The sequence below is a fragment of the Ochlerotatus camptorhynchus genome, unplaced genomic scaffold, assembly GCF_037179485.1.
Source record: "Ochlerotatus camptorhynchus isolate MF236.1 unplaced genomic scaffold, CSIRO-AGI_Acam_v1.1 ptg000432l, whole genome shotgun sequence".
Lineage (NCBI taxonomy): Eukaryota > Metazoa > Arthropoda > Insecta > Diptera > Culicidae > Ochlerotatus > Ochlerotatus camptorhynchus.
The window spans coordinates 5,747,081-5,765,521 of NW_027040918.1; the positions used below are offsets into that span (position 1 = coordinate 5,747,081).

General features: G+C 38.6%; 2 protein-coding genes across 2 annotated transcripts; one reads left to right on the forward strand and one right to left on the reverse strand.

The window, feature by feature from the left end:
* Positions 1–691: 691 nt before the first annotated feature.
* Positions 692–9,036, reverse strand: LOC135711391 (glyceraldehyde-3-phosphate dehydrogenase 2). The gene is made up of 2 exons (XM_065234263.1): positions 8,934–9,036; positions 692–2,307 (listed from the first exon to the last, which is right to left on the reverse strand). The coding sequence occupies exon 2, from the start codon at positions 2,283–2,285 to the stop codon at positions 1,287–1,289; it is 999 nt and encodes a 332-aa protein (XP_065090335.1). The 5' UTR covers positions 2,286–2,307; positions 8,934–9,036; the 3' UTR covers positions 692–1,286.
* Positions 9,037–11,854: 2,818 nt separating this feature from the next.
* On the forward strand, positions 11,855–12,877 carry LOC135711408 (uncharacterized). Its single transcript, XM_065234284.1, has one exon. It carries the CDS (start codon positions 11,927–11,929, stop codon positions 12,875–12,877), a length of 951 nt encoding a protein of 316 aa, XP_065090356.1. The 5' UTR covers positions 11,855–11,926.
* The last annotated feature ends 5,564 nt before the right edge of the window (positions 12,878–18,441 follow it).

The following is an 18,441-nucleotide window of genomic DNA, read 5'->3' on the forward strand; positions in this document are numbered from 1 at the left end:
CAATCAATTGATGTAACAATGAATAAAATAACACTAAAAAAAGCATTATTTTCAAGGTTAGCCAGGCAATAATATTTAAGACATAGTTAATAAGCATTCATTGTAATTGGTCTACGATTGATTGACGACATAAATAAATAAATTTGAAATGGAATTGCTGTTCTACAAACTAGCAGTATTATCTTGGTAGTGGCATAGAGTCACACGACTCGTAGAATAGGCCTGATTATTGAAGTTACTCGTTTGGAATCATCAATTCGTAAAGCTTCAAGAAGCCATGATTGTCTAGTGGTTAGGACCATACGCTGTGGCCGTACTAACCTAGGTTAGAATCCTGGTCACGGAGATGGTATGGTGAATTTTCAATTAGCCGTATGTGCTTAGACAAACAAAGATACAAACGTCAATTTGTTGAAACTCTTTGCTCACCCACACAAACTAACACCACCACCAGGTAGTGTAATGTTTCCCCAAAATTTTATGCTGGTGTTAGTTTGTATGGGCCAGCTATTTAAGCGTTTCGAAAAATTGAATATTTGTTTTCAAAAGCAGATACGGCTTTTTGAAAATTCACTCTTGGCTTAGCCTTAGAAAGCTTAACAATGATTGTGAAAGCGATAATTGAACATCGACAAAGTCGTATCAGACTAGGGATTCCTGTGATATTAAATTAGAATTGCTCGATACCGCCTTTTACTCGACTAGTAACAATCTAGGTGTTTATTATTCCTTTCCGTAATGCATCATTTTCAAAATGAAATACATGATTAGGTATTTTTACTCATTTGTTCGGGTATTGTTTCCGCCACTCCCCCTCTCTCTCTGCTGTGGTATGTATAACACAGCATCCGAAAGGTATGTTTAGTGGATTCGGAGGGCGATGCGCGCGAATGATTTTTTTTTTAAATCTTCCGTAGTTCTTTGTCTGTCTCTCTCTAACCTTAAGCGATTGTTTGTTTTTTTTTATCAATGTCTTGACAATACACAACAGGTATAATTAATTTTCAGCATTTTTCTATACTTTTTAGCAGTTAAATTTATTATTATTATTATCATTAACCTTATCAACTAAACAGAATAGTGTTTAATTATTTTTCTTCCTTTGTTGAAAGTGTTCTTACAGGAGGATTTTAGTACTTTTCACTTGAGGTGTTTTAGGTGTTGTAACTGTTTCGTGTACGGTGTGTGTGTGATACGCAACGTCTAAGTTTAGCAGATCAGCGGCGTCAAGCCCTGAGAATTGGTTTGTTTTAAAACGTTTGGGGATATATTAAGGATTAAATGATTTAGTCCTTGCTCTGCATGTACTTGATCAGGTCGACGACACGGTTGGAGTAACCGAATTCGTTGTCGTACCAGGAGATGAGCTTGACGAAAGTGTCGCTCAGCTGGATTCCAGCCAAGGCGTCAAAGATCGACGAGTGGGTGTCTCCGACAAAGTCGGTGGAGACGACCTCCTCATCGGTGTAGCCCAAGATTCCCTTCATTGGGCCATCGGCGGCTTCCTTGACCTTCTGCTTGATCAGCTCATAGGGAGCTGGCTTGGACAGACGGCAGGTCAGATCGACAACGGAGACGTTCGGGGTTGGGACACGGAAAGCCATACCGGTCAGCTTGCCGTTCAGAGCAGGAATGACCTTGCCGACGGCCTTGGCAGCACCAGTAGCGGCAGGGATGATGTTCTGGCCAGCACCACGGCCATCACGCCACAGCTTGCCAGATGGTCCGTCAACGGTCTTCTGGGTAGCGGTGGTGGCGTGCACAGTGGTCATCAGACCCTCCACAATACCGAAGTTGTCGTTGATGACCTTGGCCAGTGGGGCCAAGCAGTTGGTGGTGCAGGAAGCGTTCGACACAACCTTCATCGATGGGTTGTAGGCATCCAGGTTGACACCGACGACGAACATCGGGGCATCAGCAGATGGGGCCGAGATGATGACCTTCTTGGCACCGCCCTCCAAGTGAGTGGAGGCCTTTTCGATGGTGGTGAACACACCGGTCGACTCGACGATGTATTCGGCTCCGGCCTTGCCCCATGGGATGGACTTGGGGTCACGTTCCATGAAGACCTGGATCTTCATGCCGTTGACGACCAGACAGCCGTCCTTGGCTTCGACCTCTCCCTTGAAGCGACCGTGGGTCGAATCGTACTTGAACAGGTACACCATGTAGTCGACGCCGATGAAGGGATCATTGACGGCAACGACCTGGGCGCCCTTGTCGACGGCGGCACGCAGGACCAGACGACCGATACGGCCGAATCCGTTAATTCCAATCTTCGACATGGTGAGATGAGTGTTTTCGGTACTGCAATAGGAAAAGAAAGCAAGGAAAGTCAGTTTTTCGATTCGTGTCGTTGGGATGCACGTTTGTAGCATTCGGTGTCAACCAAGTTCAAGTTCAGTGCCAGATTGTGAGCAAGCCCAGGAAGTTTGCTCGATTTTGTGTCAGTGAACTCAGAGTGAAAGGTTTCGATCAATTAAGCGTGGATTGGTGAATCTATTTTCAGTCATTCAATATGTGCACGAACCGAACGCGAGCTCTCAGCTTTTTTTTTTTTGCACGTCGGTTTGCGGTTGTGTTAAAAATAACTCCAAAATGGAGATCTTATCTTATAACTATGACTGAAGAAAGATGGAGAGAAATATTATTATTTATTAGGAAGATTAAATGCGGCTCAAAAATGGTCCAGACCAATCTTCATTTTTTTAATATATTTTCAACCAGTAAACGCATGATTGGTGAAATTGGAATTCTTCTGGGATTTTTAAATATGGTCCGAAATCCCGAATAGTTGTCCTGATTCAGCATCTTGACAACTGTTCCAGGTTTTAGATGATCAATTTTTTAAACTCCAAGATCTCAAAAACTTTCATAATACAGTGAGATCTCAACTGCTTCGTCTATGGAGCCAAAATCGAGACCTTATTCGACGTGTCGCAATTGAGTACACTCAAAAAATAAATCACATTTCCAATGGAAAATATGCATTAGAATTTCACATAACTTTCATGTGATGTCATAATTGAGAATCGCACGACAAAATCACATGAATCTTATGTGTCCAATGAAATTTTTGTGATTTATCACATAGAATTCATGTGATCATATGAATGTTATGTGAATTTCATATAAAAATCATTAATTTTGTTATTGGAAAATATCATGTGCCTTCCCAATGGAAACTTAATGAAAACTTTTTTCGGTGTACTTGAATGGCTTTACAATAAGAATAAATACTCTCTAAGGTGCGTGAAGCTAATTGTATCCCCATAATTCAACCTCAATAAGTTAGCTGATCTAAAGATTGAACAAGTCTTATTTAAGCTTAACACTACTCCACAAATCAGCAATGCACTACAAATGTTATGAGAGCCTGATTTGTTAACTGTAGTCAGTGTCACTCGTTGCATTTCCGGCATTTTAATTATTCCAAATTCTCTGCCAACCTTCCTAATTCCAAGCAGCGGCAGCAGTAGATATAAGGTGGAGGAGGTTTTAAGGAATAGCTCTAGGTAGAAGTGGGCTGCGACGACGTCGGAAGTATTAACATTTGTATTTCTGTGGACTGCTATATTGCACTAAATTTTCAGACAGAATTAAAAAAATATAACCCAATTATGGCACTAAAATTTGCTTCCACATGACCTCCGAAATAAATCGCGCACTTGTGTCCACATTGTGTTAACTACTCTTCCGGTTGCTGTTATTCAACTTAAATTTGACGTGTTTCAAGTTAGTGATCATACCTTTTGCTAAACATATGCTTAAGTGGTCCAGTAGGTATGATTGATCCCTGTGAATCAGCGACTGCCGGTTCGAATCCCGAAATTCAAAGGTAATTTTTAGACTTATAATAACAATATAAATATGTAAATCCAATTAGTCAGCACCTTTTTGCAGTCCCATAAAAATATACAAGATATGAAGCGGTCTTCTTTTTTCTAAATAAAACTAGAAGGCTGAACAAGGGTTGAAAATACTGTTATTTAATGCCTTAAAACGCTTATAATTTATATTGCTGCTAAGCTTTCGGCTGATTAAAATTACCAGATTTAGATGTTTAAAAGCTGAACAAAGGTTAACGTGGTCTATGTATAACAATTATTCAAACTAAGGCTGAATTAAAATCGATTGAACAACACATGTTAAGCATCAAATTGTTATCTGGAATGGACTGTTTCTTTCAATTTGAAACTAGAACAGAAACGCACCCCTTGCAATGCTGAGTTGCAGTTTCATTATTCGAGCACTATTTTGTACCAGATTTGCCACTGCTCAAATTCTTCTCCTTCTTCGCATTTCAAGCTTGTTACTTATCGCATATGAGCTTTTTGCGTGCTCTCAACATAGGGTTCTTAAAAGATGCACTGCCACAGCTATTAATTGAAAGCTTTCGATGCCTGTACCATTTTTGCATTAGTATAATTGCGTGGCCAGAACAATCATACTATGCCCAGAGAAGTCGAGAAATTTTCCAACTCGAAAATTGTCTAGACCGGACCAGGAATCGATCCCAGCCGCCTCCAGTAGCATGGTCTTGCTTTGTAGCTGCGCCTTCATCGACTGAGCTAAAGGAAGGCCACTGCTCGACTGTTCGGTTTTATTTCTGAGCGGGTTTGAAACAAGAACGGAACTCTGTATCAAATTTCTTTGGATGTATTTATTGATGTTTCTCGTAAATGTTCAGAGAACTTCGTAGGAGTTGAGAATATTCAATATAAATTAGGAAATTTTACAGAAATTTTCGGACCTTCTCAGAAGTTTGAGCATATTTTATAGAAATTCGAGAACTTCATTCAAATAACAAAGAGCTTCACACAAAAATCGGAGAAATTCATAGAGAACAAAGTTTCAGGGAGTATCATTGAAGTTAGGTAATTAAAAAAAAAAACTGAGGGGTATTTTGTACAAGATCGGGATAGTAGTTCTTAAAATTTCATAGTATATTATAGAACTTCATGGAAATTCATGGTTCTTCGAAGAATTTCTTGAAAGCGCTTGCGTCTTTTACATCAAGAAGATATTCTCTCATATGATACCAGGCTGCTCGGAAATCATTTCAATAATCAGCAAGTGTTCTAAGATCTCCATGAAGTCCTTTAGATATTTTTTCAAGACTTCGGGTTGATCAGGTATCATTCTGAACATATCCAACTATCTATATCACATCTATCAAATATCCCCTTATATGATACCAGGCAGCTAATAAATGTTTTAAGATGTCTATAAAGTCCTCTGGATACTTTTTCAAAACTTCAGGTTGATCAGGTACTATTCTGATGAAGAGCTCAAACTATCCAAAAATTCAAATCACATCTCCCAGATATTCTCTCATGATACCAGGTGATTAAGGAAATATTCCAAAGGCCTGAAGGTGATCAGAGATCCTCAAAAACTTCTCAGGATGTTCTCATGTCTTCAGGTTGATTTAGTCTTCAGTTGCACAAAAATTTAAATCAACTCTCTCGGATATTCATCCACGATACCAGATTGCTCAGAAATTGTGTTTCAAATACCATCAGGTGATCAGCGATTTCCATAAATAATCTCTTCTCGTGGTTCGAACTCGTTACCTGATACTGGATTACGAATCACAGAAGCAAACTAAATTTACAAACGCACACATATTTAGGGATGAATACCAAACACCGTTTAATAATGTGCGTCATTTTTGACAGTTTTAAATTTTAGAACTGTCTAGTAGTCTGCAACAATTTTGCAACTCAGCATTGCGAACGGCTTAAGCGTATTGTTTTAAAAGGTTATTGAAAATATGCTTTGTTCCGATAATTGTGGAACATTCAAATTTGTGTGTTTTTAAAAACAAATACCAAATCCCATGTACCATTTCAGTGTCAAAATGACGTGATAAGATATAAGAAATACTCTATAGAGTTTTCGTCAAATGTAGTATAACGCTTCAATCGAGCATTACAAGTTTAGAATAATTTCAGAAACTTCAAATTTGGATGCTTGCAAAAGTGAACACCAAGTTTCCAAAATCGAGGTCCAACTGTTTTGCCCGGAATTTTGATTAAAAAAAAGTATTCTGGCCTAATGTCAATTGTATACATGATAAGCTCAAAGTCGGGCTGTATTCAAAATACATTAGTCGTCCGCTTACTGAAACATGTTTACTTTTAACTCTTAGGGAACGGCATTTGCTAACTGCAATTCAGTTCATGTATCAAACCAGCTGTCAAATGCATTTAAAATGCATCAATGATCATCTTGACATTTTGAAACGTATAAATCTGACAGATAAATTTCCGATAACTGAACTTTGTGACGTTTGGACTTTTGTTATTCGGACTAGTATCACTGCACTGAAAAAGGTTTGAAAATAAGCATCAATAACATGTCGCCTCTTTTCCAGCATTGAACAATTAAATGCATTTTTACGTTTCGAAGAGCACGCACTTCAGCCTAGTACCGTGGGGGACCGAAATCCGTACAGCATCGAAATCCGTACACCTCATACAAAAAGTAGGCGTTTTGTATGAAATGTACGGATTTTGATTCATTTCTTAGGTGTACGGATTTCGGTTCGCCACGGTATACAGTTCGAAGTGAAGTAAAATTATGAAATTTCACTAACGAAAAAGGTTGTGGAACATTTTTCAATTTCCTGTTTTCGCAGATCACAGTGCTCACGTGAAGTGAAATCGATCAGTTACTTACGAAACGTCAACTATTCGCTTAGCTGCTGTACTTTTCACAAGCAGCTGCATGCGTGAAAAAAAGTAAACATAAACGAAAAAGATTCGATTGACAATTTTCGATTTCACTGGATCGTATCTGTTTACAGTTCCAAGCGAAGTGAAATTTTTGTCAATTAAATTTTTTGCCCTAAGAACCTTTCCCGGGTCCAAAAACCCTGCTTTCACGCCGATCGGTTCAGTAGTTTCCGAGTCTATAAGGTTTAGACAGGCAGAAATTAATTTTTATATATAGAGATTTTCCCTTCGCTTCTATATGTAAGCAGGCCTTCAGGGGAAAGGTTAAGCTCAGGAAATTGAAAACTTACGCACCAAGTTGAAATATTTAAATTAAGGTAAGTCGCACCCTTGTTTATTAATTTGTTTGAAGGCCAAGATCTTGAAAGTTTTATTAAATATTTTATTTTGCCTGGAGTCTGGAATCTTGAAAATTTAGAAAAAGTACCTGAAATTCTAAGGAATGTTTGTATTCCTCAAAAGGTTTCATGTTTTTGAATATGCAATTGAGTCCACACGGTAGCCTAACAGTACCCGTTAATGACTACTATTCTACTCAATTTAAAGAAAAGTGGGATAACTCAATACATGAGTAAAATTTTCATTCATTTGAGAGTCACTGTTATTCACAAAATGTTTAAATGCTACTCATTTGTGAGTGACTGTTACTTATTAATTGGTATACATTGAGGACCGATTTCTTTACCTGCGCTTAAGTCTTGTACCAGGTTTAATGAAGTGGTTAAACCTGGTTGAAGGCTTAAGTGAAGATCAAAAATCGCCCCTTAAATCTTGAACCAGGTTTACCCATATAATTAAACCTCGTTTAAGACTTAAGCGCGGCTGAGAAAATGGCCCTTGGCGAGCTGTACCACTTTTCTTCAAATATGAGTAATGTCAAGTGCCAAATTTTTCGCCTAATTGGTTACAACATAACAAAGTAAATTAATTGTCTAACTGCCAGATTTGCAGCAACGGATCACCATCGGATGATTGGTTTTTTCGTTGTTATACATTAATAGAAACGATTATGAAAAATGTTCTATGTTGTCAAATAACTTTTCCTGTTTACAGTGGCAAATTTTCAGCCAAGCGTGTCATCACATTAGGCGAGCAGTTTGAAATAGCATTTCCTGCTACTCAAACTTCACCATGAAGTAAAGTTTTGCAATTTTTTTTTCAGGACTTCGAAGAAAGAGTTTAATTTAGGCTTCCCATAACAACTCTGCCATTAATTACCTTTTCATGAAATCTTTTAGACAGGTCGTCCTATGTGATTAATGGAGAAAACTAATACAAATTAATCATAATTGCATAAGCAAAGACCAAGCAACTCATTGCAGTTCAGAAGCAAGAAATCCATCTCTCAGATGGCTAATACTGCCAACAAATCTTTAAGGGTTAAAATCGTCCTGTATTCAACAAAGTATTTTAATATTCAATGCCCGAGCATCCATTTTCTTTCTCCCCCAAACCACGTTGCTCCGGCCTTTCTTTTGCCGCTTTCAGTCTCAGCGAGCTTACACAACGTTGACGTGTATAACCGTTTATACATAATGCAAGGCAAAGGAGGAGAGCGCTCAACTTCACCATGAGAGCCCATCAACATCCATCCACCCAACGAACGAACGATGCGACTCGACCGATGTATGGCGGAAGGTCATTTAGAGGTCGAATGGAGAAAAAATTTTCATCCCGCCGATGAACGTTCAATAAATCAACTTTTCCAACCCAAAAATGACCGCTTCTCGTCTATTCGAGTGCCCTTATCACAATCGTGATAAGATTGCACTAGGAACTGTTGTAAATCTACAGCTTTTAGTGGAAGTTTACAATCGGCTTTTTTTATTTGTTGCACAGCTGCAATTTTCCAAATTTGTGCAACTTTTGCAAGCAAAATCGAACTTGATTTAATTGTTTCAAACAATTAGATAACAAGTCACTCAAGACTGAGCCATGAGTCACTTAATCAAGGCAAGGGCGTTAGCTGAAAATTTTCCACTATCTACATCCACCTGGACGCCGGCTAAATGTTCGAGAAAATGTATCAATAATATTACTTTCACTGCACTTCAATCGTCACTGATAAACACTTGAACTCGGTTGATTAGGATTATTGAAAACATTTTGCACTGACTGCTCACAATGTTACTTTTTTCACTATTATTCACTAGAATATTACTTAATCAGCTATTTAGATAGGCCAGGACTTACCTTTCACAAAAAGCGTGTATTCAAGTCGGCTTCCTAGAGCTGAGTGTCGAATCAAGGGCAAACGGTTTTGTGTTAAATTGCATCCATCGCAACGGCAGGCAACCATCGTCGGGATTTTTCTCTCTCGCTCTCCCAGTGCAACGCCCGAAGTCGGTCAGTCGGCACTTCGGCTGGGAGGGGAAATAGATTACTCCATCACCAATACCAACGTCGATCTTATTGAATATGAAGCCAAGCCGGTAGTCAGGCCACTGCCAATGAATATTGATTTGAATTTGGAAAAATTTGTCCTACAACATGAACCGTTATCAATACACCGGTTTGTTGTTTTGTTGTAGTGTCGCTATCAATTTCACTTTTTCCGTTGGCATTTTGACCTCTTGGGAACAATATCGTCCTTCTCGTGTAGGACAAGTGCATAGAATAGCTCATTAGTCGCCGGGTCGGACGTGGCTGTGTGCGTGTGGTACATACATAGTGAGTCGATTGTCGTCTGTCGGTGGTGCGGTGCGGCATCACCTGGTCGGTGGGTGGTGAGTGGGTGATTGGGTGGGTGGGAAATCTGATAGAAACATACGCAGATGTTCAACAGAGAGAACATGGTGAGTAGGTATTGTTTCCGTAAGCCGTTCGGTCCTACCATACCAACACAACACAGTCAAAGTCAAGGGGAAATGATTGAGATACTGGTACGCAAACTTGGCAATAGACCGAGTGTAGTGGTAGAGAATAATCCATCTCTTGATACAGTCATAGGAAATGGGAAGTATTGTAATTATGTACTTGCTTGCCGAATTAACTAACCCTAATCCTTGTTTGTGCGCTCAGTACATCAATTAATCAATTGCTCAGATGTAGTATACATTGCAAGTTGGACTTGGGGTTGATTGCTAGTTATTTGCATCTGAATTATTTAGCTAAAATTGTTTGAAATTAATGTCGTTGGAAGTTCTCAAAATTTTCGCTCACAGATTTCTTTGATTGTTCATGAACCAATACAGGCCGGACTCGATTATCCGGAGGCTCGATTAACCGGAGGCTCGATTATCCGGGGCTCGATTATCCGGAGAAAATGGCTCGATTATCCGGAGTCATATTTTTTACCTATCTTGCAAATTATTTTGCATAAACCGCTTGGAAAACCGACTTTCGATCCGAGGACGAGTAACATACATCGTTCGACTCAGTCTGACAAGATCGGGAAATGACTATTTTTAAGTGTTTGTTTGCCTTTGTTACAAAATCCGGCGTTAAGGGGGTTTGGATTAACTTTGACCTGAAAGGAATCAAACATATCATGTGCCACAACAACATACAAAAACTGAATCCCATGATGGTCCGTTCCCTAATTATGTCAAGTTTCAGGGGGAGGGGCGGGGAATGGCAACCGAACAAAATTTTTGAAGATCCGTAAAAAAAATGTACCAAAGGGCCTTTAACCCTCCGTTACTCGCGATGTTGTACTTTGTACAACACACATGAGTTTTCCATTGCCATTTTGTTGCTGAGTTACCAATCGATCTGAAACCAACGAGTATTCCTCAAAAAACTTGTTTTGATCTAAACAAGCTAAGCTTTGATTACAGTAAACACCTACAAAATGCGGATAATAGGGAAAATGTAAATGGAAACCGCGAAAACTGTGACCATACAACGTGGGATTTGACTTAATTGATTACAACATGGAATATATCAAGATTCTGACAAGATAGAAAGTTACTGTCTCTGACAAAGTTGTTCAGGAGATCATAGCCTTGTCACTGGCGGACAGTAGTTCAGAATTTTCTTACTACGTAGCGCTAGTATACATGTGAAATTCTCGCATGTGATATATCTCGAGATCCTCGCATTTTTGTGGGTTGACTGTGATAACATTTTAGCTTGTTTAGTTAAAAACAAGTTTTTTAATGAATACCCGTTGGTTTCATATCGATTGGTAGCTCGGCTGCAAAATGGCAATGGAAAACTAACACTGTTGTACAAAGTACAACGCGCGAGTACTCGTGTTATAAAAGTTGGCGCGAGTAACGGAGGGTTAAAGGGGGGTTTCGTGAGAATTGGTCTTTTGGTGGCTTCATACCTGAAAATGTATATCAATTTTCTTATCTTATTTTGTAGTTCAATTCATTTATTCTGAAAAAAAAACAGTAGTTCATCAATAAAGTAACCTATATCAATCCTTATTGACTATTTTATCAAGAATATTTCCCCTGATTTCACGAAGTAAAAACTGCCGTTCCAACGGCAATTGGTTTTGCTCAGCCCATGTGATGATAGTGTCAATACTGTTCTGCGCTGATTGATCTGGGACTGGTTCGTACTCCTCATCTTGGTTGTCATCTGCTGTAGAAATGTTTGCAGTTTCATCCAGAGTGGTGTTCGTCGCGCTTTCTCCTTCATAAAAATGTGAATCATGGTTAAGAACAGCATTGACTATGTCAGCATCAGACATGACATCGAATTCCGCATTCTCGTCTTCATTTTCGCCTGCAGCCGCTTTATCAGCAACCATCATTTGAATTGTTACACTATCATCCCTAGAACACCGGAACTCATATTTGCAATGTTAATATTTCAAAAATGAAAAATGGAAAATGGTTGAAATTGATCGAGTGCGTCAAGTTAGGAACCTCGTCAAATATGGTGCCTTCACGGTAGCCGTTATTTTTAGTCAAGCTTAACTTTGTCTCTACACACTCGTGAGAGTCGCGAGACTACGATTTTTCTCAAGTTGAGGGGTCCTATGGCGTGGTTGGCTACACGTTCGCTTCTCAAGCGGATGGTCCATGGGTTCAATTCCATTGATCTTCTTATCGAATTTTGATGTATTTTAATGTGTCTCATGATAGGTTATTATCCAAGTCCGATTCTGGCCATTTTATCGGGGCACCTGGAACTTGTCCGGTCAGTTGACAGCTAAGCCCCGTGCGTGAAAGACGTGTTTCTTTTATCCGTCTCGTTATCAGGTTACAAGCTAATGAGTTTTCTATCAGATGGGTGCTAAACGTGAGAACACCTTGGTAGTAGACTTTAGGGTGCTGCCGAAGCGACCAGATGCATCTGCCGTACAGAAATTCATGTACGGTGAGTTGAAACTGGACATAGCGGATGCCTTAAACATCCAGTTTCACAATGTTAGAAACTGTGTCTACGTCGAGATGGTAGATGCAGCCACAGCCAAGCGCTACTTTGCATCACACCATCTACAACACACTATGCAGTGCGAGGAAAAAGCTTACAAAATTCCCGTGTTCGTGGAAGACGAAGCCGTTAACGTGAGAATCCATGATCTCCCTCCGAAAACACCTAACACGGTGATTATAGAAAGTATGCGACCATACGGTACTATTCTTTCCATCAGCAGAGAAATGTGGAAGAATTATTTTCCCGGCATCTACAATGGAGTACGTGTAGTACGGATGAAACTCAAACAACTCATTCCTTCCTATCTGACGATCGATGGTGAGACAACATTGATTACATATCGCAATCAAGCAAAAACCTGTAGGTTCTGTGGACAAAAGGCTCATCCCCGACAAAAGTGTAATAGCTCTACATCACGCATTACTGTCAATGACCCTACAGACGCAGGAAAGGTCACAAACGATGAAAACAGCGAACAAACATTACTCGATACCAATCAAACCCAATCTACAATAGGCGAAACCAGCAAAAACACCCAGCACCAACACTCCGATGGAAACAATAGCACACAAGAATCGACGGATAGTGAATCGGATGAATTTCTAACCGTCACCAACAAACGAAGGCTGTCAACGAAACAAAAACACAACAATGCGAAACGATATGTTACGAACCAGGGTTGCCAGAATGATGAATCAGCAGGAAATGAAAATTCGATGAAAGAAAAAGAAGACGAATTGTCAGTTCCGGACTCACCAGTCAAGACGAGGAGCAAAAATAAGCAGCTAGGAAGAAAGTGAAAAAAAATGAATTTGAATTAACTGTATTTTCATATATTATTTTTCAGAGACGAACCAGCCTACGGCTGAAAGTCTCTTTAATAAAGAAATAAAAAAAAAAAAAAAACTTGTCCGGAAGTGACAATATGGTCCAAGGTACTTAATTTTTTCCTCCATTGATCTGGTTATCGAATTTTGATATAATCTGATGTGTCGCATGATAGGTTATTATTCAGGTCTGGTTCTGGCCACTTTGCCGGAGGCACCCGGAACTTGCCCGGAAGTGGCCAATATGGTCCAAGGTACTTAATTTTTGCCACCATTGATCTTGATATCAAATTTTGATTTAATTTGATGTGTCGCTTAATGGGTTTTGTTCCTTTCAAGTCAAATTTAGCCTCATGGCCCATAAACGCCGGAACTTGTTCCGGCCATATCTACAAAACCAGTGGTCCGATTCCATAATCCTTCAATAGCGTTCAATGGGACCACTAAAAACATTAAATGAGACCACATAAGACAATTTTTTTTTTTTTTATGGCTCGATTATCCGGAGTGAAATTTTTTTCAAGACTCCGGATAATCGAGTCCGCCCTGTACAAGAACTTATGATCAAAATTATCTATACTTAAATTTATCTTAAAAAACCTCTTACTTAGTTCTGTACTTAGGGTGTCGACTACCTGGAAAAACCTGGAAAGTCGGGGAATGTCAGGGAATTTTAAAAATAATGTTGATCACATTGCACACATAAAAACAATCTTTGAAATTTTATCAGTGCATGACGTCAAAGTTTTTGGGAAGATCCCGGGCATCAGATCTACTCGCTGCGTTTATGGATGCCCTTGCCGGTATCTCTTCGAACAAGTTGCTGCAAGTGTCCATGGATGGGCCCGATGTGAATTGAAGCTAGAGGTATAAAAAGGTGGCGAGAAGCTAATAGATCTGGGAAGCTGTGGGCTGTATATTTTGCATAATATGAATGTCTAAAATCCTGAATCCTTAAGGATAGTGTTCGCAGTATCCAGGGCTGGTAGTGAGTCACTTTTTAGTGACTTGGTCAATTTTTTCAAGCCAGTCACTAAAAAGTATTTTTCACTAAAGTCACTTTTTCTTGTAATCAGTTACTATTTTTAACTTTTTAAGCGTGAATTTATTTCAAGATTGATCATTCTGCAGGGTGTCTACTCCTTTTTCTATATAAAATTTCCTAAGTTTTCCAGGTTTTTCCTGAACTTTAACGGATAAAAAAAAGGCTTATAATAAGAAAGCTATTTTTAAAATGCGTTCAAAAATATGCTTTTTCTGTAAGATCAAAAACAACAGTAATAAACCTAAACATTTTTAAGACATGGCAATCAGTTTTAAAGAAAAAACTTTATAATCAAATCCATTGAATGTTGAAGTTAAGCACTTACTTAATTTCTCACTTTAATAAAGTTAAAAAAACGTGCTTAATTTGAGTAAGTCCAAGATCTAAAAATATTCAATGTCTTGTAGTTTCGTATTCCATGTTCAAGATATTGAAAATTTTCAAAGTGCCTGAATTAAGGAAAACATTAAATGATTTATTTTAAGTTCGTAATTAACTTTATGAAAGATAAGAGATCTTCATTGCAGTCTCATTAACTTCACAACAATTGTAGGAACTTTGAAGAAGTTTTGAAGAATGAAAGGAAATGCTGATAATTTCTGTGAAGCTCCATAAACAAACTACGGTAACATAAGGGAAGTTAATACACTGAAATTATGGGGAACTTACTGGAAGCTTTAAGATCCTCAAATTGGTTCTTTTAACATCCGAAAATTTTCAGGAACTTTTATGAAGTTACTAGAATTTCAGAGCACATCACAGGTGTCAAGCGAACTTGAGAAGAATAGAAACCTTGAGAGGTATTGTGCAATTTTTTAAAAGTTCTAAGCACCTCAGAAAAGCTAGATCTAGTGATCTTTGATGACTTTAGTTCAGACTTTTTGGAGCAGTTCAAATATCTATGATCGTAAATTTAGAAAAATTGAGAACCCTTAAGATGTTCCGCGAATTTCAAAGAAGTACAGAGACCGTCATAGAATTTATGGAAACTTAAGAAATATTTCAGGAACTTTACAGAAGTCCAAAGAATTTCAGGGAAATTTATCCTCAATCGAATTGAGAGCTTTAGGGAAGCTTCGAGAACATCAAGACAGATCAGAGAATCAAAGGGCAGTTCAAATAATTTCAAAAAAATTGTAGAAACCTTAATAGAATTTCTGGAACATCATAAAAATTATATGAACATCCGGAAAACGTGAGAGTATTTTAAGGGTGTTATATCATGAAGATTTCAAGAACTTTAAAAAATACGGAAATTTAACTAAGTTGATTAGATTTCATAAATTAAAAAAAAATGCGAGAGCTTTTAGCAAGCAGGGATAAACATCTTCAAGAAATTCCAGAGAACTTAGAATTTAGATATTTTCATGATATTCAGCGAAGTTCCGAGTTGCTTCAGAATAATCCCATTAACTTAAGAAAATTTGCAGAGACTTACAAAGAATTCCGTGGGATTATGGGGTATTCGAAGTATTCTATGATTGATCGAAAAACGTTAGGGAATTTTGAACGTATATATCAGAAAATTTGCCGGATTATTAAACAAATTTAGAGAACTTAAGGTAAGCATAGTTCAGGGAAAATAAGTGAGCCTTTTTAATGGTTAGAATATTTAAGGAAAATTGTCGAAACTTCAAGGCAAATCAATTAATTTCAGTAAAGTTGCGGGTTCTTAAAATATACTGATCGATTCAGGGCTGTCTAGAGAACTTTAAAAACAAATCAATAATCGGTTAGGTAGGCTGAAGAAGTTTTAAATTAGTGTCGATAATTTAATGGAAGTTTCATGAACTTCAGAAAAATCATGAGAACTTCAGTGAAAACCATAAAACTATATTAATTATTTCGTTCCAATTCCATGAAAATTGCGGGAGCACAAAAGTTCCAGAAATTTACAAAAACTTCGAAAACTTCACAGAAAGACAGTGGTCTTCAGCAACATTTCGAGAACTTCATAGAAATCTATGGAGCTTAAGGGAAGATCCGCGAACTTATGAACATTAGAAAAATGCGGGAGCATTTGAAAGAAGTTTAGTAAGCTCCGAAAATTGCAGGAATTTCAGGGAGAGGTCAGTTGCATTAGTTTCAGAAAATTCTGGTAAATTTAAAGCAGTTCCCAGATTTTCAGATAACTTCAGAGACGTTAAAAATGTAATTGAGGTCTTCGCATAAGTTCAAAAGTTCACTGAAGATTAACCATTTTAAGGACGGTTCAATTAAATTCAGCGCAGTACAACAAGCTTCATGAGAACTGCAAAAAAGTTAGAGCAGTTTTGAGAATTTCAGAAAAGAACAGAGAACCTCAGAGCAGCTTCGTTGACATTAGAGAAGTCACATATAGTTTAAAAAAAGTTTAGAGAACTTCAGCGCATTGTTAAACCTTTAGTTGAGATTCATGATCGTTAGAAAAATTATTATTATTATTATTTAGCTTTATTAAGTTAGAAAAATTAAGGAAGCCATAGGAAGTCCTATACAGTTCAGAGAAGTTTATCTACAATATCTTCAAAGATGTACCAGCAAGACGAGCGTTTATCACGATGTATTCTGGAGCTACCATATTCCCGCTAAAGTTTTGCGGTCACAGATGGTTGGAAAATAGTGCTGCTGTTCTGAGGGCAATCAAAATTACTCCGCAAATACGAACATTTATTCAACACAAAATCGAACCAATGTCAGCTTCCTACCAAGCAGCCAACAATGTCTTCCAAACTAGATCACGCATACACCCTTTCCGAAACTCATGGTTTAAACAATTCAACGATTGGTTATTAAATGCGCTTTATGCTCTCGGAGCCCAACGAAGGCGGATTATTATGCTGTGGGAGAGCTTGGGATTAAACCCATAATATTCTGCTCATTAAGCAAAACCGATTTGCTCGGCACCGCCACTTGAGCTTCATGTCTGCTATCTGTCACTGTTTGCAAAAATATCTAATAGTAATTACCTTTGTTGTAATACTTCCTTCGACGAAAACACATTTCCTTGCATTGCCATGGTCATCTGGGAGGAGGTTCGCGTCTAGTGCTTCCCCCAGGAATCGTTCACGGTTTCCAGCTATCGCGTCGAGAATCGAGAAATACTTCTTGGGCTGTGTCCCAATTGCCGAGTTAAATTTAACTCGTAGTTAAACGTGATATTTCGAAAGTTATTTTCAATGTTCGAAAATCCCGGAAATTGATTGGTTTTCAAACAGACCTCGGCCACGGTTGCCAAAATTTAACTACTCTTGTTTGGAAAGGAAGAGATGATCACATCAAACTTTAACATAAGACAAACAAAGGAATTCGTAGGTCGAATGCATGTAGGGAAGATTTCGGGATCCCAATACATCTCTTACTTAATGGAAGGGTTGTCTACCTCGGGCCACTAGGGTATCCAACAGTCGTGCTCTGAAGGCGTCGTTATCCGGGCAATGCCAAACTGCGTGATCGATGTCATCAAAACCGGTACTGCAACTGGGACTTCGGAAGCTTATACGTGTATTGTCGAGGATTATACTTGGATTCTTGATAACTGGTTACACCTGTGAATGTTTTTTGGTTTATTCCTATAGCATATTTAACAGCAAATTTATATCTGTAATTGTAACCAGCTCGATTTTGTTTGCAAACCTGGTTGAAATGTTTATATTTAATTATCTTAAAGATAACCCGTCCAGCTCAAACCTTTGTAGGGGTAAAATTTAAATTCGCATTGGGGATGATTTTCGACATGTCCATAGACCATGACTTCATCTTCTCGGATAGTCGCAGTTCGATTGAGGCTATTCGGTCGATGAAACAAGGTAGGCACTCACATCTTATTTCCTTTCAAAGGTAAGAGAGCAGATGAGTGTGCTGGTCGAAAGATAATACATAGGGGAAATGGCTCTAATGTTGGCCCATGGATCTAAGATTGGGCCCAGCGCTAAAAATCTGCTATTTGTCAATTTTATCTAGATTAATTGGGGCGATCCTAATGGATATTTTTGGTCGCTATTGGCCGACATTACATCCATTTTCCCCTATATGATTACCTTTGTATGGGTCCCCTCACATTGCTCAACCCCAGGTAATGAGAAGACGGACTCTCTCGCATAGGTGGGCGCACAGGAAGGCGAATTTTATGACAGACAAATTTCACACGATGTATTTTACCATTTAGTGCGTCAGAGAACCTTTTCGAGTTGCCAAACCGATTGGGACACTGGAAATCTTGGACGGTGGTTACATTCAATTATTACTAATGTTTCTTCAAGAGCGTGGTGGTTTAAAGGCTTGTGCTTAAGTCGTGACTTCATTCGCGTGATGAGTAGACTTATGTTCAACCACTAGTAGCTAGATGCGCATCTCTATAGAATAAACCTCATGGACAGCAACATGGACAGTCAGTGTGGAAACGATCACGAGGACACCGATCACGCAGTTTGGCAATGTACGGATAATGACGCCGCCAGAGAGCGACTTTTGAATACCCTCTAAACCCAAGAAAGACAACCCTATATCCCTA